General features: G+C 42.0%; 1 protein-coding gene across 9 annotated transcripts in view; it reads left to right on the forward strand.

The window, feature by feature from the left end:
• Positions 1–23294, forward strand: part of UNC13B (unc-13 homolog B) — a 206076-nt gene that overhangs the window by 86662 nt on the left and 96120 nt on the right. For 2 of the 9 annotated variants that reach the window (XM_048930934.1, XM_048930937.1), the window contains exons 1-2: positions 8150–8921; positions 16492–19058. The exons of 4 other annotated variants lie outside the window; for them this stretch is intronic. In XM_048930934.1, the coding sequence (XP_048786891.1) occupies positions 16598–19058 (2461 nt within the window). In that variant the 5' untranslated portion in view covers positions 8150–8921; positions 16492–16597. Of the gene's footprint in view, positions 1–8149; positions 8922–16491; positions 19059–23294 lie in introns of those variants that run through there. 3 more of the 9 variants (XM_048930936.1, XM_048930935.1, XM_048930939.1) reach the window with 2 other exon arrangements.

Raw genomic sequence — 23294 nt, forward strand, 5'->3', positions numbered from 1 at the left:
CTTGTGTTTGTGCAGAACGTATTATGGATACCAGACAGCATGAGGGGTTTCTGCAGGAACAGTGCTTATTAGTGAGTCATGCTTGGTAATGAACCTGTCAGAGATACAATTTTGTTTTCTGACAAATGCTTAAGTAGTAACAGTTTCAGAAAATATGGTGTAGTGTATAAACAGTTTTGTCCTTAACATTTTTAAAATTTCCCTTGGGATTTCAGTTGCTTATTTGTAGAGTAAGTTGCAATTGAACCCATAATTATTAAAAGTTTTAAAATGATAATGCCAGAAAATTATTTTTTGGAGAGCTTGAAAAGCAACAGAGAATATCGCAACACATCTTTGATGTGTACCAAAGGAGGAAATAATAGAGCTGTCCATCTAGAAGGGAATTCAGATTTAGCTGTGGCCTGGTTTATCTATTTAGTCCCACCTTGGCCACTACTGTAAGTGAATTTCGCATTTTCTCATGTGTGACAAAAAATGCATCACTTTATGTAAAAGATGAGTTTTATTTTCACCATGTTTCCATCTGTTTTTTATTTTTGTGAGTCAGTACTCACCTTGTCTTTTAAGATAACACACATTTTTGAGAAACTGTTATTCGGAAACTGAGAATACTAAATTTTACTGCAAATTATTTAAATTTTTCTATTTTTATTCAGTGTATCTTGTTAGTACAACAGCCTGAAATGCATGCATGTGTTTTTGTGATATCTCATAAGGATTCTTAAAGGATCCAGTTTTGTCTACACAAGTATCTATAGATGTCTGAATTTTGTTATGCCTAATGTAAGGGACTTAATTTCAAGTAAGTACAGCATCTTTGTATTTGTGTGACACGGATACTCATCCTAATGAAGCCGCTCTATTGTTAGCTCAAGTAGTAAGTAATAGCTAGTTAATATACAGTTATTATATTTCCCCTCCTGTCTTTGAATCCGCTTCTCTTCAGGGTTGGTGAAGGTAGCTTCAGTGATCTGAGAGCACAGAGCAGAGTCAGTTACAGGAATGGTGCGCCAGCCTCCCAGCTCAGTGTTTGGGTGGTTGTCCTCCCCATCACAGCCTTGATAAAGGCCTTAATTGGTTTCTGAGTCCTTTGACTTCAGTCTGCTACGTATGCAAGTTTTGGTTTGTGGTGCCATTATTTTCCCCTTTCAAAGGCTTTCTAAATCTAGATATTCTCACTTTTTTGCATTGAATTTCCTTCCTTCCCCATGTGTCTTCCTGATAATGGGAGCAGACTGGCTGGGCTTCCAGACCAGCATTCAGACCCATTTTGCACAGCCTGTCAAATGCCTTTACTGGAGACGTGGAAGCTGTGTCTGGGCTTATTAATACCAGTGTGATTGCTGGAGTCAGCTTTGTCACATCTAGTGTGACAGCGTTCCTTTTTCTTGTTCAGTGCACACGCTAACAGTGCCCTCAGAATCTGAGACATATATGTGGCTCATAACAAGTATTTATAGAGTATTTTGGTTCATTAATCAACTGCTGTCTTCTGCAGAGAATATAAATGTACAAAATTATTCATACCCACAGAGAAAGTCCTATTATTTGAGGCAGCAGTCATTAGGGTGAAGGTAGTGCAAAGATTCTTTCCATGCTTTCTGAAAATTGTGAAGGGGAAGGAAAATGCAGGTAAAGAAAGCAATTTGAATCAGCAGAGTAGCTGGCTATTGCTCCAACTTGCTACAAGCTGTTCTCCTGCCACACTGGTAATACAAGCCACGTAGTGGTGGCTTTAGGGGAGGGTGCCTCTCCCAGTGATCCATTAGTACATTTCTGGTTGTATGACTTCAGGTGCTGGAAGTGAACCATTGTAACAGCAGCTGGAGTGCTGGTAGCCAGATTGTGCAGGGTGTGATGCGCTCCAAACTTTAGTACTCTGAAAAATCTGGCTGTTGCTATTTTGAAATGATGTCTAAATGGTGAAGGTCTTGACCAGTCTCTGCCCTCATTCTTCACTTCCAGTGGGGACGTTTTCACTCTGTGGGAGTCCTATGAAACATCAGATGTCTAAATTAATCAAATAATATGGTGAAGAGTGAATCAAACAGTCCTTAATCCACCACATGTAACAGTGATGATTTGGTAGGCCGTGGTGCAATTTAACTCCTAACACATATGGTCATTCATTGAGCAACACAAAGGAAACAAATGGCTTGAGAGGGTGAGAAAGGGCTTTGCTTCCTGTAGGAAAAGTTGAGTAGAACAAAACAATAAGAAGAAAATCGGGCCCCAAAATAATGTGGGAAGAAAAAAAAAAAACTCTGCACTTTTTTTAAGCTCTTTTTATCCACAGAACCTTTATCCAGGGCAAGAAAATAAACACTGAGCAGTTTGAGGGGTCCACAACTGCTTTGTCCTGAGTGCAAGCAGTGAGAGGTGAGCATACTGTCATCTCCTGATAGTGCTGATTCGGGCTGGGCAGAAGGAGGCGGCTGGATCCTGGAGCAGTTCTGGGTGCTCTGGGTATTGGCTGCAACAGTTAGCACAGAGAAAAGGGCTGAGCTGCTGTAGCTCCTTTTCTGTTGGACCTACGTTCTGCAGAATGCACAAGTAGTTTTGTCAGAGAACTTTTCTGCTGAACACAGGACAAAAAGCTCTTGTGTCTGAACCAAGCTGTAGCGTAGCAGGCAGCTGGGTGGCCACGTACACCACGTGGGGAATAACAAACCTGTGTCTCTTTTCCCCAGGGCAGTAGTCCCTGATGGGTGGCACAGCTCAGCTGACACCAGGGTCTGCTCTGACACCAGGCACACAGATGCCTGCTAGCTGGTATGTGTGTTACCGTGTGGTTTTCTACCTGAGACAGGTGGTGGAATGATGTAACCAAGGAGCAATAAACGCTAGACCGGGGTGGTATACTCAGGGAATGAGAGCATTTGCCTCCAAAACGTCTCTGATCACCACTTGTTAAAAGCTTCTGGGAGACGTTGTATCTTCCCTAGACAATTCCTGGTGTGAAGCTTTTCCAGACCTCTAACCTAGCTTTGCACTGTTGCAAGATAAGCCTGCTGTTCTCTGTCTGCATTTATGACAGAAATATTTACCAGTTTACATCTCTCATGCTTGCCTTAACTGGTTCGTGCCTGAAGGCTGTCATGTCTACTTGAGGTCTATGTTTCAAATCATCTGCCACTTTTCCTTCCCAGGTTCCTTGATCAAAAAAGCAATTACAACTTCGAGAGTATAATTCCAGGTTTTTCCACCTCCCGCTCATCTCTGCTCAGATGCCTGTGCATTTTAGTGATGTTGATTATTTAATTGGGTGTGCAATTAAGACATTGATTGTAATTTTCCAATTTCATGAAATATCAAGCCCTTATGTTATGAATGCCATTAGGAAGGAGACAGATGTAATTTGAAGGAGGAAGCAGCAGAGGGAGAGTTTTCTCTGCTATAAATGCTTCCTCACTGCTGTTGATCTAAGATAGTCAAGCTCACTGATTTTAAAGCAAGTTTAATCGTTGTTTCTGGAATGGAGGCATTCAGCTGGTAAAAACTTTGAGACAGCTGGGTTGTAGAGGACAGTGTGAAAGATTTACTGAGAGTCCATCCTCTGCTTGTACTTTCTGATTTAAAAAAATGGTGACTGACAATTCAGCTCCAGGAAAGCTCCCGTGCTTTTGGGTTGTGTAGCCAGAGCCCAGGACCAAAGCTCTGGAGACATTCACTTGTTTTTTTGAGCTCATTTAGGAAACGTTTTGGTATCTGTCATTGCTGAGGCACCCTGAGCTAGTCACCTGTTTGCTTCACAGCCTGACTCTGAGGGCTGATGTGGGCTGTGATGATGAAGTGGCACTGTCTCAGCAGCTTCTGGAAGGAGTGTGGTGTTTGGGAAATTAGGCTGGCGTGGGCCCTTGGGTGGCTGGAGCCTACTGAGTGAGGAATGAAGTAGCATTTTCTGTGGACTACTGGTTTTCAGAGTTGATAGTTTTCAGTTTTGTCTCCCAAAGCCAAGGATATAAATCGTAATCTGGGGACAAGAACGGAGTCACTGGGTTCAGCCTGTGCACATGGAGGCTGGCTTCTTCTCTGAGTGAAGGCTTTGTCTATTTTTTTGAGTGACACAGTAACAGTAAACAAACCAAATGAAGGATTATTTTTGTTCTGAGCTTTTTACATTCACTAACTTCATGAACAGCACCCCACTGAGGATTTTGCACCCTAATACTCCCCACGTCAGACTAGGTGAGTGCTCACTGCAAAGGGGTTTTGGCTGCTGTGGCAGCAGCAGCCTTAGAGGAAGGAGGTGAGAAGACTTGTTGCAGCAGCTTTGAGGTCTCCACTCAAGCCATGTCATGATAAAGGTTGGCCTGAACTGTGAAGCATGAGAATTCATCCATCATCCTGCAAAAAAAAGAGTGCTACTTTAACTCCAGGTTTTCATTAACCTTATAAAAATCTCACTCCTTGAATATTATAATATGCTTGGCCTTGGAAATGTACTTTGTTCCCAGGGTTCAGCAGACATCCTTGTATGCAAATAAATGTCAATATACAGACCATAAACATATTTGGCATGAAGACAACAAGCCAGTGCGTTGTTTGTGATCTGCCTGTTCACAGCAGATGGGCATTCATTGCCTGTCCTTGGAATGTAAGCAGTCCCAACACCATCAGGAAGGTAATATGTTCTTCCTTTTCTATTTGTGTGTTGAGGCTAATCTCTAGTCCGTATCAGTTTCCAGGTGCTGTGGGAGGGACCTGTGCCTTTGCTTCCTTCTAATCTCGCAGTTTGGTCTTGCACCCTGCCTCTCCCCTTTCCTAAAGACTCTGCTTTGTGTGACACTTCACCTGAAGAGAATTTCCTCTAAAGGCAACATCTGCAATATGTTTAATGAACATGTTTGTACAGGGACTACTGGGTGGCTGTGACAATGGAAATGGCATTGACAGGGCAGCTTTAAATGAATGCCTATGAATAAACAAACCTTCTCCTCCAGATTATGCCTTAAGTTGTGCTGATGCCCTTTTCCTCAAGCGGGGTGTTTACTCCCCGCTAGGAGATAGCTGTCAAACAACAGAAAGTTGCTGCTTTTTCATTAACACTTCAGCCTTTACACTGTGGATTGATTTTGATCTTTGTGTGGCTTTGAAGAAGATAATAAACAGCGTGGTTTTACTGCAGGATCAATTGATAGATATTAATTGTGTATTTGAGCTTCTAAGGTCCGGTGCAGCCCCAGCTACCTCGCAGAGAACTCTGTCTTCAGATACAGGAGGCAGCTTCATTTGGGACACATGGTTCTATTTGTTTGTTTCACTGGATGGAAGATAGTTCAGTTTAGAGAGCTCTTGGGTTAGAAATGTCTGTGGCCATTTGTGAGATGAATTAAACCTCAGTGTGAATTGGACAGAATTTACCCCTGCTGTTCCATTCAGGCCACCTTTGTTGACGTTTCCTTTTTCTCTGTGTTTCCTCTCCTTGTGTAATACCCACTAATTTACTTGTTTTTCATTTGTTCTTTCTTTGCGTCCTTCAGGGAGAAAGAAGTGCAGGTGTGTAGGAGAGGGAGGAGCAGGAGCAATGCTTGAAGGGTGCTCTTTTTGCTTTGGTCAATCCACTTCTGCTCATGGAGGAATTGCTGACTTATACAATTTTATCAGCAATTCAGTACTTTACAGGAAGTTAGAATCAAATAGAAAGATAATAAGGATTAAAAAAGAAGAAAGTGTAATGTACACCTTGCAGACATCAAAGCATTTGGCCTATATAGCTGAGCCTGGTTTTATCAGTTTTAATAACTCCCTGCTGGCTCAACCTAAAATTAAAATCTGTTGGTGAATTAAAAAATCGCAGTAAGAAGTATTTAAATTTTTAAGTGAAAGTTTATTTCTCTAGAAAGGCAAATAACTCAGTGCTTCGAGCCTTGAGGTAAAGCACACTTTTTCATGGGCTTTTCATTAGGTGTGAGACATATCCTAGTTCGAAATTATCTTCATTATTTCCACCAACAAAACATCCCTGAAAAACAGAGCCTGTATTAATCTCCTGTGTATTAGATAAGGGATTCAAAGTGTTTGAAAGTTGAAGTCGTCCTTACTTTTGAGAGCAGCTGTGCTTTGTCTATTCATTGCCACATTCTCCAGCTCCTTGTGAGCCGTGGTGAGAGACATGACATTCTTGCAGGAACACCTCCATTAGTGGCAGATCCAGTCTCCTTGTTTAATGAAACTTGCTCACTTTTTCTTTTATCTTTCTCTTTTTTCTTCTTTTTTTAAAATATCTGCTCCTGTTCTTTTAGGGCACTCATGGAGATATTGGCATTTTATGTAGTAGTGTTCAAAAATCTGCACAGGCTGTCAGTTTCAAGCCATGGCTGTAGGATTTTGCTTGGCCCCAGTGCATATTTGACTTGGATGTGCTTGGGTCTGGCATGGATGGCTGCAGGGAGGGGTAAAGACTGAGGAAAGAAGAGATGTGAACAGAACCAGCGATGGCATTGGCTTCATTCATGGTAGGAAAAGTAGGGCAGTAAAAAGCTAAGAGGCTGTGTAATGGGTGCTCCAGTTGCTACAGAGAATTAACATCAGTGAGTGTTGTCTGGCTGGTACTTAATTTCTTTTTAACTGTTACTGTGGAATGGACCCCAACGAGGTGTTTTTTTGTCTTAATCCTATGCAGAGCTTTGAAGATACGAACTGCTGCGTAAATCCTGGTCTGCATTTTTATTTTCTCAGTTGGACAGTCTTCATTGTTATGTGGATGCATTTGATACGGAGCTTCAGCTCAGGGCTGAAGTGCTGTAATTGGTTTGTTTAGGAGAAATCATTTCTACTGCAGTGGAAACCGATGCCCTCTGTTGGGCAGGAGTCTTCTCCTCTTGGCAGGGTGCAAACATATAGTGAGAAACCTGTGGTCAGGCTGTTAGAAGCATTTAAAACTAAGGCATCTCTAAAAATCTGATGTGATCCCTGCCTCTGCAACAGGGGAAAGAGCAAAGAGAGGGAGACTGCTGTGGGGAACAGAGGATACTGGTGAACTCCTCCAGCCTTACAGCAGTCTGAAATGCAATTGGTGGCTTGATGCCTGTGCCTGCACATGGAAATGCAGAAGGGCACTACTGATCACTGCTGCTCCTGCTAAGACAAAGTATTGTGTGCTGTGGCATTGTTGGTCTGCCTTGTAAAAACTTGCCTGTAAAATTTGTGTTTGTGTCCATCAAATAAGTGTGTGGACAGGGACATGAGCCTGGCTGCCATCACTGCTGTCAGCTGATGCTTCAAAATGCTGTGAGAACACCCCATGCAGTGAGGGCAAAGCAAGGAGCACAGTAGGACTTATAGAGGAAATGGTGAATGCATTGTATTGGCATAGGTATGAGACTTGATGGGTGGTGGTGGGGAACAAGTCACATTCAGAGCAGGTCTGGCTCACAGCGAGGTGGGAGGTATGTGAGCAGATGGGAGGATAGTGGCATTTCCACAGCTAAGTCATATAGACCTCTTCAGAATCCACCCCACTCTGCAGAAAGATTATTTTGAAAGATGCAGTGAGCAAGACCAGGAAATGTGTGCAGCTCCCATCTAGTTAGTGCCTTTGGTGAGAAAGGCGCAGCAGGGAAACATTTGGGAAGGAGGTGCTTGTGGTGGGTGCATGAGGACCCAACGACTGGATTTGTGGAAAAGAGGGTATGAATGTGGACTGGGAAGACTTTCTTAGGAGTGGAGTGTTGGGTGCCCTGGGGGCAGCCTGTGGGGCAAAAAAGAAGTGTTCTGAATTTAAGCACTACTTGCAGCATCAGTGCCAGCTGCTGCTCACTTCCCAGGAAAGAGGTGTCGGTACAAATGAGTGGGTCTGATTCTTCACATAACATTTCTGCAGTCATTCTTTATGTAACAATGTGAAATGTATTTTGGGGAAGTACAGGATCGATGGGTGTTCAATTCTCCACAGTGGTGGCAGAGTCTTCTTGCAAACTGGATACGATTCATTTAGGCAAGAGCATCCCTAAGCCTTGCAAGTTAGACTGGGGTGAACAGGAGGTAGGAAAATAAACCTATATAGCCAAATCGGGCAGAGAACCACCTTGGAACTGGTAACTATGTTGTCTGGGGCTCTTTTTCCAGCCCCCTGCTCTGCAGCTCCAGAGGATGCCAGGAGCCAGGCAGATCAGCTCGCTGCATTGTTATGCCTGCTCTCGTGATGCCAAAGCAGAGTGTTTTGTCTTTAGTCAGATTGGCTCCATCAGTTTGTATTTCCTTCTGAATGGATAATAAAGTAGAGAATCATTTCAAGGCAAGGAGTGTTGATGTGTGAGCAAAGCGGGGAGGCTGCGTGTGAGGAGCCTGGCAGCAAGCAGCTGACGAGGAGGAGTAAAGTAGCAGTAGCTGCACAGCTTTCTCTCTGCCTCTGAAGTACAATATTTTCTGTTGAGTCACAACTGAAGACAGAGATGAAGTTTTTACTGTACTTGGTTGCTGCCTGGGAAAGGGAAAAGATGCATTGTGTTGGCGAATTAAAGAATTTCTGTTGAGGGATACTCCTTGAAGCTGACAGGATTTCTGCATTTTTTGGCTTTTACTTTCATTGGCATCTACTGGTTGTTTTTTTTTCTGCATTTTTTTTTCTTTTTTCTTTTTGAATTTTCAGAAGCTGTTTGCTTTTTTTTGTTTTGTTTTGTTTTTTCTTTTTCAAAACATGCCTTCAACTTTATACGGTTTCTTGTCATAGTGCTGCTGTGGAACGGGATGCTCTCGGTGCCTTCTTACACTGCATTCACAGATACCTGAGATGGGACACCAACAATATGTTGATGATCTCTGCAGCAAAAGTTCATTACTTGGTGAACCTTTAACAAGATTAGGAATCCTTCAGGACTTGTCTTTTTTATGAGAACAAGCTGTTGTGTTCTGTTGTTTCTATTTTATAGATTTCCTTTACATTTTAACGTTTTATTTTATTTTGAAGCAGAAAGGTAAGTGAATAACTGGAACAAACGAAGTGGTTGGGTATAAACTGCAAGTACACAGCAAACAAGCAGAACTGTTCTTTAGTTTGAGTGGGCTGTATGCGTGTGTTTACTTTGGTAATCTAATAGCTCCATTGGAAGGTTACTGGATTTAAACATGTTTTGAAAAGACAGACCTCTCGTGGTATACTCATTTGTGTGCTGTGTGTCTTAGTTTTTGTATTCAGCCATTAGACACTAATTGCAGATGTCTTATTGCTGGTATAATTGAGGTTGTGTGTGTTTACTTCTCACACTTTTCTTTTGGGAGGGTTTGTATCTAAGTTGGAATTTGACATCAAAATCACTGTGTGAAGAGGAGTTAAAGAGAAGGGGATTTGGGTATAATTTATATTTGATCCTTGAACTGCAAATAGCTTGAGAGTAATTAGATTACTGGTTTGATTCTTCCTTAAATGTCACTTAAAACAGGCTTGCTTTTAACCCAGAGTGTTTGACATTGGCTTGATTTTCAGCGCAGAGAAGGTTGTGAGCTGATGAGATGAGATGAAATGAAATGACTGGCATGAAGGAGCAATGAGGATGCTATGTACAAGCTGGTGAATCAGAGCAGATGGTGTGACTGTTTCAGATATCTTGTCAGCCTTCATTCCTTTTATATAGACAGCTTTCTTTTGCTAATGGAGAAAGCCTCTAGGGGATAAACATCAAGAATTAATACAGAATGCTGAAGTCTTCTGTACTCAAGATGAAAAGGAGAAATCTTACAGAAGTAAAGCTTCAGCTTTTGCCCAGGAGGATTTTAGATGAAGAGTGCTGCCGTTCAGCAACACAAGCTGGAAAATCCTAATTGTTTTATTAGCTGCCTACATTACCCCTTCCCAACCTCTCTGAAAGCTGCTGAGTGTCTGCTGTAAAGGAGTGCAGGGCAGGTCAGAAGCAGAGCAAGATCATGTAGCACCAGTCTGTACTGCAGCTGTGCTAGCACTGCTCCGACAGCAGAAGTTGCAGCTCTTAATTCGTCACCTTGGACCGGTGAGTGCCGCTTCCCACTCCCCTCCCTGACCATCCCTGTTAACTAAGGTGCCGTTACCTGGAAAAGCAGCTCTGGACCTCCACAGTGAGCAGTCAGAGTTTTGAGAAAAAATCCAAGGGGTGAGTGTTTCCTGGTGGCTCTTTTCAGAAATGCAGTGCTCAGAGAGTTCACACCACTGCTTCAGCACCGGGTTGTTGTAAATAGGATTACAGCTAGGGGAAAGGTACGGTGCGTTCTGTTAGCCTAGGCAGAGCTTTTAGCATTTTTGGGTGCTCTCGTAGCAGTGTATGTGAACCTTATTGGAAGCAGTGCTGTCTCTCTGCTCTCCTGTTAGCTGAATGTGCAGCAGCCTCTCTCCGGAACCTAGCAGACTTTTCTACAGTCCTGGTCTGAATACCGGCTTGTCAGCATTCTCCAGTCTTTGTGCTTCAGTTCTTGGTGCTGTTTCCTTTAAGCAAAAAGTTGCTTCTTGCTTATCTGCTCAATGTAGTATTTTGGTCCTTAGGATCCTAACCTGGGAGAAACCTGTTTTAAGGTATGTCTGTCAGAGCTGGTTGTATCACAGTGCTTTAGGGCGTCATGTGTTTCATTTACTGGAGATACCCAATTGATTCAGCATTGTACTAAACCCCTTTGTAACCTACAGGAGTACTCTGGAAATAGAGGCTACTGAACTTAATTCCTTCTCGATTTACTCTTAAATTGCTGATAGCTGGCTGCTTAGGTTTCAAATTTGCTGCCAGGAGTGAAGTAATATTATGTAAGAACTACAGAAAAAGCCACAATTTCTTCTTTTCTAGCAGTCAGTTATCCTTTCTGCCGTTTTCTCAGCGCAGGATGGTTTTAGCACTCGGGGTAGGTGCTTTAGACTTTGCTTACTGCTGGCTAAGCATGAGCTGTGTGTTGTGATGGTCTTCAGTTTTCAGCCTGTACCTCTGCATTTGGAGACAGCTCATATTTCCTTGACTCTCTCTGGACATCTTCTATTCTTGGCTCCCAGGTAATGACAGACCTCACTTATTGCTGCAACTGGTGCCTTGCTGTGCCAGCCAGTGACACTGTAAGTTTGCTGGAAAAGCTGTGTGAAAGGCTGGATCTGCACAGGGAATGAGCATAACTTAAGAAGCAGCAGCACTGCCTGGTGCCTCGGTACTCTCTGGGGTCTCTAGAGCTCAACTTAAGCAGCCTGAGTTGCATCTGTGCTCATGCCAGCAGAGGGGGGTCCAACATGAGTCCAGTTTTACAGAAAGCTGAGACACTTAACTATTTTTTAGGTGTCCATATGGGCTATTAAGGAGTTAAGGCAGGTTGTGTGATCTCTTTGCTCTACTACACAGTGATACACAAATTTAATTTCATGCTGTTTCTCAACAGATTTTTTTACACCGCTGATTGCGCTTTCAACATTTTAGTGAGTTCTTACCCTCGTAGTTAGTCACATTCCACTCTTCCTTCATTTGATAGCTACGTTGATACCATGACAGTATTCAGAGACTTTTTTTCCTTCAGTTTAACAGCTTTCTGTAAAAGGTAAGGGATAGCTGATGTGAGAGATGCAGAACCATGTAATTCATTCAGCTAAAATGCTGTGTTCCCCAGATCAGTTTTTCTGCCACAAGGTTACTGACTTGCCAAATCTGACCTTTCGTTCTCTTGTCTCATCTATCAAACTGTTCTGGGAAGAATTCAAGTGCGTTTTTCTAAAACACGATAGGTGGGATAGCTGGCTCTCAGCAGTGTCTGCATTGAAGGGTTCTGACAGAATTTTGCTCAGCTTTATTGAAACCAGTCTGTCTTTACATCCAGATGAAGTTTGGAAAACACCATTGGAAATGCTTGAACATTGCAGAAAGTTCTATGAGTAGGGCTGGGATGCCAGTAGGTAGTTTTGCAGCTTATGCTGCAGTATCTGAACAAGAACACAGATTGAGGCTTGTCAGGGAACGGGGCTTACTGTGAAATAGTTTCTTTGTTTGCACTGTTCTGTTTTTAAAATCACACTTATCCTTTGCAACTAGAGTCTTTTCAATAGCATAGATATATCTCATCTTTAGTCCACTGTGAAGTGCCATGTGTGTTTTCTGCAACCTTACATTTAGCAGGAATGCCCTGAGGTGAACAATTTAGCAGAGCACTTTTTATTCTCCAGTCCTGCTGTTGTTTTATTCTCCAATCCAGCGTTGCTCCACTTGGTCACTTCAAGTTCCAATAATTCACGCCTGGACTCAAAAGTTAGCTTTTTGTTGATTATCAGGAAAAGGTTTGAAAAGAGACACATTCTGAGAAGCAAGCAATAAATTCCTTGTTTAGCTATGATCCAACCCAAAATTAAATCTAATCATGTTAATTAGAAAATTGCATGCTCACCTCCAGTAGTCATACGTCAGCAAAGCTGGCTGCAACCCTTCGTGTTTCTGTCAAGCCCTGTTGTTAGGATTCTTTCAGCAATTAACATGTTTAAAAATGCTATAATATTCACAGAAAGAGTCAGTGTTTCAGCATCAGTGTGCTGGGGCGGTGTTGCTATGGCAGCCCTAGCCACGAATTCCTTCTCTTGATAATGCCAAAACCGCTTTTCCCAGAATGTCCTGTATTTTGCTTCGTGGTATTCTTTGTGTTTAAAAGGTTCTTTATTAAGAAGAAAGACATTTTATTGCTTTTCTTATAGTAATTACTTGCATAGGTAATGCAGTACCACTGTGTGTGGAAGATGCTGTAAATATAATCCAGTCCAAAAGGCTGTACTCAGTGCTTTGGTGGTGTGAGTTGGTAGCCAGACAGGCTTCTGTGAAATGCATTTTGATCATAGTGAATTGGTTCTTGTATTTCTTTGAGTCTGCCCTCACATCTACCCTGGTGTAATGCCAGCAGTGTCTTTCTCCTGCTCACCTTGAGCCTGGCTGTCTTTTGGGTTGCAGGATGCAGAAACGATGGAACCTGTGGGTGTTGTTCCTCATTCTGCACACTGAGGGGTGGTTGTGCTGAGTGAAACTTTAAATTTTGCTGAGGAATGCCTGCTAAAAAGGCAATCAGAACAAAATTTGTGTGAGGGCTCATAGTATCTGGTGGGTCATCAGGACGCAAATATTCCTTATGTAAAGATGTGATTTCTTGTTATATGTTGGGATAATTTTTGGAGTGATTATAGAAGAGAAAAAGATTTCAGTGAGGATTTGCATCCAAATTAGACATTTTTTGGCTGAACTTGCATTAACTTTCATTGTCACTTCGTCTGTGCTACAGGGGAGCATAACCTCAAGACCTCAAACCAACCTAGAAGAATAGAGGACCCATATAGCAGACAGCACAGCACCTAGTTTGACTCAATGGAAGGGAATGGGAACACACACCCCTCCCTGGATGGTGTGGAGGAGGGGAGGGCCCTGCAAAGAAGTGCAGCAGGAATGTGGGACCAGCCCATGGTATGGGTAGGGCAAATACTCTGAGCTCCGTTTCTGAACATGGATCTATCATGGTGTCAGAAAGCAGGGCATGGAGGGACAGTGCCTGCAGATGAAGTGCGAAGAGGGCAATTCTTCTACCTGCTTCTTGGCATTCCTCTAAGTAGTAATGTTGTGGTCTGTGGTGGAAGCATTGACTTCCACCCACTGTACAGAGAGGTGGAAATGGTTTGCTCTGATCTGGAGCTGGCATCCTCATGTTCTCTTCTAGCCTTATTCCCAGGTTGGGAGGAAACAGCTTTGTCTTGGGGTAGCTGGAAAGGTATTGCTGCTAGTTTTAATCAAAGTCATTGTTTTACAAAAGTCTCTAACGAAGACTTCATGTGTGTGTATGTTTACATATATATGTTAGATGGGATGCTAATAGGCAGTTTTGCAGCTCATGCTGCAGTTATCTGAACAAGAACATGTGTGCATATATATATATACATATGTATGTTAGTTTGTATAGGTATATATATTTCTTTATTTGTATTCATACACATACACACATCACATGAACAAATATATAAAAGGAAATTTCTGTCGTGTTTGCATTGAGCTACCTGCTTCAGAACACCTGTGGTCCTGCCAGTGTGTTCAGCAGGAAACAGCATTCTGCGTAACAAACTGTTGCTATCAAGCATTGCAGCCGACAAAGGAACTGACAGTGAACTTCAGCTTGAATTGATTTCTTTTTTTAAAAACTAAAATTGTCATTAAGTCCCTCTGGTGCCTTGAAAGCCATGAGTAGGACACTGAATTTCTTCCTTGCACAAATGTCTTAAGTTTTTCTTCTGGCCCTCATTGTTTGATATGCTGGAAAATATTTGAAATGAGCATCTCTACTTGCTGCTGTAATGCACACAGGCAGGAAGCACATCTGTAGAGCTCTTCTTCCAGGGTGCTGTTGAATTTGACTGCTTTCTCTCTTAAGGTTTATTTCTTAATGTTGACACAGAAATGGTTTTCTGGCATTAATCACCAGTTAACCACTCAAGTGGAAAGGTAAATGCTGTCAGTGGTAAAAGAATCTAAGCAAGTATTTTTTAAGTCAGTCCTTTGGAGTAGATAGAGATGTTAAAAAACGACAAAACAAACAGATGGACTCTGTTTGTAACCTGAACATTTTATAAAACCAAAGGTTGATGTATTCGAGATGCTGACAAAGAGATTAAGAGGAGAATTTGTGTAGCTCCCACGATGACAGGTATAACAACTTAGTTGAGTTGCTGGATGGTGGGACGTAAGCCTGAAGCACAGAGGCAGCCTCTGTTATACCATGTTAATTAGCTCTGATTGTAGAGACTGCTATTTACAAGTGCAGTCTTATCCAGGTCAGAAAACCTTCTTCCTTGGTCCTGAGGAGAAACAACGAATATGAAAACAAAGAATTCACCACAATGAAAATGCACTAATAGCAGAGCGTTGGCATTACTGTAAATAAGGGATAGTTTCTGTCCTGCTGCAGCTTGGAGTCAGTGAAGGTATACAAGCCTTCAATTAATCTTCAAAAAATGTGAAGTATTTCATGTCTGAAAAAAACACTTGGTGAATGCTTTTGTGAACTATGGAGCCAGCCCTTAGGCAGTGAGAAGACAGAGGAGGAGCTTGTTGGTGCCTAGGCACAGACCTCAGTTTAGTGCAGACAGAATTGTGGTGGTGTTCTGTCCTCTACTTAGTGTAAAAATGTGAAATACTTGGGCTCAGCACTTGTTCTAGCACTTGCATTGGGTGCTGTGGGATTACATCTGGCCATCTCTGCAGTAGATTCCAGGATTGCAGAGATGGTGATCGGAGAGCCAAGGTTGCCAGCCTCGAAGAATGGTGAGAATGGAGCAACAGACAAATGTCTGGTTGTGAACTGTGACCTTGTTGTTGGTTTAGATGTTTTAGGGCTAGAGACTCTTTCTAGTACTTTCAGCACAGCAGTAAACCTCCCTGCACCAAGCTAGATGCACTTGGCAAAATTTAACGTAGGCTGCAGGTTGCACATCATGGTTTTATGTGCTGCAGAATTTAAAAAATATTTTTTAAAGAATTAGATAATAATTGAAATGAAAGTTAAGGGCAGCTACTATAGATCTTACAGGGAATAAGATCACGAGAATGAATTACGCTGCAGCAGCAAGTCCACCATGATACATCAAAGGCAGTGGGCATTCTTTAGTCACCTCGGCTTAGGGAGGATGTCTGTCTGGGTCTCTGTATGCCTTTCTTCCCGAAGGAAAAAACTGTTTGTTAGTGGGTTGCTTTGTAGATACAGCAGTTGAAGAAGCTTGAAAGTTTTAAGTAGATAACATCGTATGTTTTCTTTGCTCCTCATAGAGGAGATTTAAGTGGAGAAAATGATCCACTGCAAAATCTTCAGGGTTGGAGTAGATGTGACGTGCAGAATCTTCATGCTGTCAGCTCAGCCTGTTCGTACATATGCTAAGTGTGGCATATTTAACTGCAGGTTAGCTTGGGAGCTTGTAAGCTTTAAGGTTTGTTGTTTTTCTTTTTTCTTTCTTTTTTTTTTTTTCTCCCCACTGTTTAGTAGCAAAATATTAAGAGATTAAAATAGCAAAAAGGTTTTACACTCAAAATCTGTCACACAGTCTTCCTGCCTCTTTGCATTGCTTTGTGGAGTTCTTGTGAGATAGCTGGTACTGAGCCAAATTTAACTTGATTTCTGCTTTGGTTTGAAGGAAGAAAGGATGAAGATTGTAGACAGAAATGAAAAGTGTCTTGATAGAATCAGTAATAACTGTCAGGGTAATTCAGTCACGTAGCCTGCCGCTGCAAGAAGCTCAGCCTATTGGAAGTTGTGAACCTGGTACTTGAAGGAAATGGACACAGAATTGCTCTTTATTCATTTTTATTTTCTTTGGGAGAAGAAGGGGTAAGGAACAATTATTTCTGCAAAGAAGGACCTGATCTGGGCAGGTGACCAAAACCAAGATGATGGCTGTACGCTTTAAATTGTACATCCTCTTTCTGTCTGCTTTGATGTGGATGTTTTTTGTTGTTTTTTTTTTTAAGAAAAATTCCTCTTTTTAAGTTACTTTGGCTATTTCTATCTGAACCAAATTGTAATCTTTTTTCCCTCTTTCGGTAGCTACTTCGTGACAGAATAAAAACTGGATGTGAATTGTGCATTGGGAAGTGATTGATGTGTGCTTGTGCAGATTGTAGCACTATGAAAAACACAGGTGCAGCTGCTGATGATGTTTGCTAGAAGTAGATTGAAAAAGCAAGAAAATGAAATTGCACTTCTGCAGAGAAAACCTGTTGTAAAACTGTGGGCCAGGAAGCAACTCCGGAAGCAAAGACTCCAGCTGTTTCTACGGGACAAAATGAAGAGGCTTCTTCAAGGCCAAGCAGATGAGAATCCAAACCATGCTCACCACTGCCAGCTCTCTCCAGTAGAGATCGAAACGGACATGTTTGTTTGTGGAATGAAGAGGAGCTCTGCAAGCACTGAGTTTTCCGCTGCTGGAGGTGACTTCCATCAGGATGGACAACAAGAAACCAAGGGCGTGAGTGAAGTGTGTGTTGGTGAGGTGGAACTGAACTGGGATGGCTATGTAAAAATACCATGCTCACTTCAACAGAACAAGAAGGACTCGGAGGGAAATTGTACTGGTGGTGTAACACAGACCTCTTCTGAAAGAAAGAGTAGAGTATCCGGTGGGCAGGACCTTTCTTCTCTGAGCATAACAATGAGCTCGAGAGAGAGAGCTGAAAGGCAAGGGTGCTTTCCCCAGCAGAAGCCTGCTGCATACAAGAGTCACAGATGGCAATCAAGAGATCGCTCAGTAGATGTGGTTGATTATATTGTCAAAGAGCTTCAGGGAATAAGTCGCATCCAGACAGAGATTGCAGAACTCCGAGAGCACCTCACTTTGATAAAAGGCTCTGTGGATGAAGTCTCAAGCTGCGTGGATACTGTCTTGAGTGAGATAGAGGGCCTGCAGGGTGGTTCCACTGCCAAAACTTCAGGTACACGTGCTCGGGAGCCAAACAAGGAGGCACACAAGGAAGAACCAGTGTTATATTTTTATGGGATTCCAGAAAAAGATGGTGAAAACACAGTAGAGCTTATCTGCAGCTTCTTATCTGAGTATCACTGTTTCAATGGTATCCAATGCAGTAAGTATATAAAAGATGCTTATAGGTCAGATATTGGAATAGGCAAGTCGTTAACGCCAAGACCAGCAGTTGTGAAACTTGTCAGTTGTGAACAGAGAGACTTTATTTTACAGAAGTCTGTTATTCTGCAAAGCTCAGGGGTCTGGATCACTACCAGTGAAGAGCAAAAGAGGCAAAATGACCAGAGAGGCTACAAAGCAGATTCAGTCTCTTTGCAGTCTGGCTTGAAGAAAAATAATTGCAATTCAGTGAATCTTGATGCATCACAGAGTGCTGATGCAGCTGAGCACCTTCGGACTGACTCATACCAGGTTAAGAATAAAAGCACAAGCAGAAAAACACAATGTGTAGGGGAGATATTTGATTCTGTGCAGAAGTCAACTTTGAGTAAGAAAAGCAACTCAATATCTGAAGCTGGGAAGGAAGCACAAACAATAAGCTGCAATGAACAGCCTTCATATGAGAGTGACTTTCATAAGGCTCTTCATGAAACTCCAAAAAGCTCTCCAGAGATGACCAGTTTGGCCAAACCAAATGATGGAAATTTTTGCTGCTTGTCTGAGTCCTTGGTCCATGAAAGTCAGGTGTGTGCCTCAAGCAGTGGAGGTGAACACAAGCATGATGCTGAGAGTGTCACTGAGAACGGTTCTTCCCTTCTGAGTAAAGACAAAAATATAACTGCAGAAAAAATTGAAGTAGACTGTGAGACCCCATGCAAATTTACCAATGTGGAGAAAGTTGATACTCCAAGAGAAGATGTTTCTAGTGGAGTGACAACCATTAGCTATGATCATACAACGGATGAACTGGCTGACAGTAGTGACAGCTTGAAAGATATGATCCAAATGGACCTGAATGATCAAGATCCAACCGATCAGGTCTTTAGGGATGTCCTGGAAAATTCCCAGTATTTTCTTGATCATTCCCGGGATAACATTGATCTTGTAGACATGAAGTTTTATACTAATAAGCTTGGGAAAGCCATTAATCACTTCAGGTCTGCTCTGCAAGTGGTGTTTCACAAACTGGAGACAAGCGATTCTGAAATGCTTTTGGAAAATGATAGTGGCTTACAGATGGATGATGACAATACACTTACGCTGACCGGTTCAGGTATGTGTGGCAGCTCTGACAACTTTGCAGAAACCCCTCCAAGTCAGTCCTCTGAAAGCCAAGCAAACACAACTGCCAATAGTGAAGCGTCTGCTCAAATGCAATTTGTTCCTTCCAGTCTTTCCTCTGTTGCATACGAGCCTCCTGCTTCACGTTTGATGCCATCATCTGACTGTGAAATTGCTGTTGGGCAGCGTTCACCTCCTGATGAAAGTGGAGTAGATGTGAACTCTCTACCTGAGCAAGCAAAAGAGTGCAGGCCCATGAGCCTTGAAAAGGTGTGTGCAGAGACCATCTACCTGAACAAGTGCATCAATAATTTCAAAAATGTACTGAGGGAAAAGAGGCAAATGCGTAGGAGACTCATAAAAGAATTAGCACAGGAAGGAAACTGGATTTCTGCTGAGGAGACAAATTCAGGTAAACAAAAAAAATGTTTTTAAGGAGATGTCCGTATCTGGTGTTTGTGTAGCCAGTGACCAATATCTCGCTGTGCAGGTGAACAACCGTAGAAATTAGGAGACGATTATGAAGGCAAGTGCGTGCTCTATACAACAGTATTAACAAAATAACAAACAAAAAAAATCAACAAAACAAAACAAAAAAAAACAGCTCTAAAATTGATTGTACAACACCTTGGAATGCAAATTAGTGAGCTTCAATTTTTTTTTATAATTTTTTTTTTTTTTTTTGTGAGAGAGAGGGGGAGGAAGGAAGATTTGCAATGCATCTTTGGAATAGCAGGTGTTAGGGTTTTTCATCATAATTCGTGACTTGGTTCCTTGTTAAATATATTAGTTAAGATGTGATAACTAAGTGTGCATTTGAGCTAAAAGTAGCTGGATGTGCAGTTTCAGGAGTTGAGTGGTTCCAGACTTCAAGTGGCTCCACCACGAAGTGGGAGTTCTCAGTGTTTAATCTCTGCTTGATGTTATTCTAGCAGAAACTTTAAAAGGAAAAAAATAAAAATCAAGACCTGTATTTGACGCTGTTTCTTTAGCTTGTCCATGAGATGAGTTGTATTCCATCTGCGTGAAGCTAAATCCCTTATTGCCCGCAGACATAAGGAAATGTTTGACCGCAAGAGATGTGAGCTAATACAGCAGTGGAGCTATGCTGGTTAACCAGTTCCTGAGGACATGGGAGATGGAAATGGCTGACCTGCTCTGATGGGCTGTGTGTCCATAGGCCTTGGTTTGCTATCTAATGTTGGAATGTAGGTCCATCTACCCGCTCCCTCTCCTGGCAGCAGGACAGCTTCTGTCCAAATCACTGCACAGTTAAGGAAAGAGAGTTGATGGTTTCAAGACAAGTATAAACTGCAGCTACAGCTTGAAATCTTCCTCATTTCCATCCTCCCTGCATCCCATATTTTATTCAGTTCTCCTTGCAATCATGAAAGCTACTCAGAGTAATCAGTGAAAATTCTCTCATCCTAAGTATTCTGGTTTTTTTGTTTTTTTTTTTTCTCCCAGTGACTGTGCTTTTGGTGAGGAAAAGATCTGTCAGACTGTATTTGACTTTTGCACTAGCGACCTTCTCAGTTATGCAGATCATAGAGCCTTCAATAACCTCTGCTTTCTTGTTTTATTTGAGGTCCTTATTGTGAAGTGAATTTGAACAATACATTTTTGATGAGCAGAGCACCAGGATTCGTTAGCAGCTTGGCACTGATGTGTACCTATTTCTGTTTTTTTCAAGGAACTATTAGAGTCACTCAAGAATAAATAGTAAATGTCAAAATGAAGATTTTATTTTTTTTCTTTTCATTCAGGAATTTATATTTTTATTTTTCTCACCCCACTCACCTCCCACCCCTTTTGGTAGTGTTTCACTGTGTTTAGATCCTGGACATAAGTTCTGATGTTAGGACCTGGGAAACAGGCAGTGGTTTGGGTTGGCCTTTGCCACTTTGCAACAAAATACCGAAATAAGTTGTTTCCGAGGCTTCATTGCCTGTGAGAAGAGGCTGCTTGTCTCTGCTGTTTGAGCATTACAGGCATGTTTACAAGATAGCCAAAGCAGCGGGGAGGGGGGAGATCACAGCTGGACTTTGGTTTCTTAAATCTGGGTCCAGCACAGATTGGCACCCTGAGTTTCCCCTGTTCTATTTTCCTCTATAGTAATTAATTCATCAAAAAAGTTCATATTTGTATGCCTTTCTAGTAAAGGTATCTCTGTATGGTAGGCATGACAGCTAAAGTTACAACAGTAAGCATAGGATGAAATAACGATGTAGAAAGAGAAACCAGAGGAATCCAAAGAAATTAAAAGTAATGGGGGGAAAAAAAAAACAAACATGATCAAAGAAGAGCACCTGGGAGGAAACCTGGAAGGAGTGCCATTAAACAAAGCAACCTGACCATCAGAGCAAGGCAGGGGAGCTGGGAACAGAAAAGGGAAGGTACAGGGACATCACTTGCCAGGACCTGGAGTGGGGGCAGGAGATGAGAGTATTGCCAGGGGCTGCAGAGCAGGTAAAAATTAATCATACAGACTTTCAGTTTTGGCAAGCATTTTCTGTTAAAATGAAGCAATAGTTTTATTTATTTGTTAATTTTTGTTGTTTTTGCATTCAGCCTGAAATAAGCTTGAACCAAGCACTTACTTTCTTCCCTTGGAAAAAGCACAATATTCAGAATGCAGTGAATGAGTTTATTGTATGGTTGTTGTTTTTTTCCTTTTTTTTTTCCAGTTGCAGATGCCTGTATATGCCTTACTTAAAGATATATATGTATTTTTTAATGTGCTTTTAAATTCCTGGCTCAGGTCCTCCAAAAACTCAGTTTTGCCTCCTGGCTTTCTGGTTCTGAGGCTGAACCACGATGCTACTCGTGCCTGTTTGAATGCTCAGTTCACTGTGTTTTATTAAATGTGTTTGGCAGTAGTCTGCAGCAAAGGAGCGGATAACAACTTTGAAGGTGTTAGTATGCCTGTGTGTTTTAGTGAATCAGAGATGATGCATTGGCATAGAAGTTTACTTTGTTTATAGCTGTACACAGATGCAGATTATCAGAACAATTTAGAAGTTAGCAAAAACATGTAGATAGTTGTATTTAATTTGAAAAAAAAAGTTCCCCTGACTACGTGAACAAATTTTCAAAGTTTTAACTTAGAATAAAACAAGCAAATGAAGTGAAGATGGTTTAACTTTATGTTTGTAGAAAAACAAACAACGTTACAAAATGAAACGGCAACAACAGATCAGCAACCAAGAAAGTCACAACCAACCCCCCCCCAAAATAACAATGGATGCTCAGAATGAAATGGTGAAGGAATTCCTTTATTGGGGCTTAATCAATGTAGCTGCTGGTGATGGTGGTGTGAGCACAACTCCTGCAAGGAGGTGTTATCAGAGGCAAAGTAATTCAGTATTTCTCCAAACGAATGCAAGATTCATTACTCAGTTTGTTTCAAAATAAGCTTGACTGATATTTGAGAAGCCGAAGCACTGTCAGACCTGTAAGTTTGACAGCAATCCATCGGTGTCAAGGGTTTATCTGTGGAAAACCAACCCCAAAAGAACAAAGGGAATAAGCCTTGAAAGCACAAATAGTTTACAGATGCACCCTGATGGCTTGCTACAGTTGAGCTGTTGCACTCCATCTGTCCTCAGTGTTTTCCAGCCAGGGACTGAAGTTGGGTTTTCCCTGCTCAGTATAACTGTGCCATGGCAAACCCAAGAGTGCAACAAGTTCAGCTCTTCTGCACTCAGACACTTCAGTGACTCAGGAAGGAATCTGGTTCAAATGCAGAGGAGATAAAAACCAGCAAGGGAGGTCTGGATTTGCCCTTGGAAGTGAGACACCTGAAAGGACCAAGTCAGTAGAGGTTTGGATTTGAAGGACTTTAAAGGGAAAAGAAAGGACAGGAAATGCAGCTGAGGCTGCTTGTGTGAGAATGTTTTCCTCCATTAATTCACAAGCAAGAGACCTGGAAGGTGGTCCAGGGGCTTTCACAGATTCCCAGAATGGCTGGGGTTGGTATGACCTCTGTGCCCATATGCTTCAGCCCCTGTTGAAGCAGGAAGAATGCTTCAGCCCCTGTTGAAGCAGGAAGAATGCCCAAGCAGGATACCCAGCAGCACCATGTCCAGGAATCTTCTCAAGATGTCTGAGGAAGAGACTACACAACGTCTCTGGGGAACCTCTGGCAATGCTCCATCTCTCAGACAACACAGAAATGCAATCTGTTGATCAGAAGGAGCCTCCTGTGTTCCAGTTTGTGCCCACTGCCTCTTGTTGTGGTAGTGGGCACCACTGAAAAGAGCTTCTCTTGTTGAGAATCCATGCAAGCATGTTTTAAGGTAGAAAATAAGGCCTTTATTTCAGCTACAATCCAGCACTTCATTTGCTGAAGTAATTTGATTTCTCCTTAGTGATTGAGTTAAAATAGCTTCTCTGTTTTCCTATCTTGGTGATTGCTTGTATGTAATTACACCCATACAGGGAGTGACTTTGCCAGTTTGAATGGCCCTTCGTGCCATGAAGGCATTCCTTCTCCTCCATCTTTCATTAGCAGCTGAGTAATATCTGTCTTCTGTGCAGATATGAAGTTGTCTGGTTGGAAGACTTATGAGATAACATGTCTCTACCGGAAGTTTTAGTATGACTCTCATATGACTTTAGTAGCCTTGAAATTGCCTATCCATAAACA

Source organism: Lagopus muta, chromosome Z, assembly GCF_023343835.1.
Source record: "Lagopus muta isolate bLagMut1 chromosome Z, bLagMut1 primary, whole genome shotgun sequence".
Lineage (NCBI taxonomy): Eukaryota > Metazoa > Chordata > Aves > Galliformes > Phasianidae > Lagopus > Lagopus muta.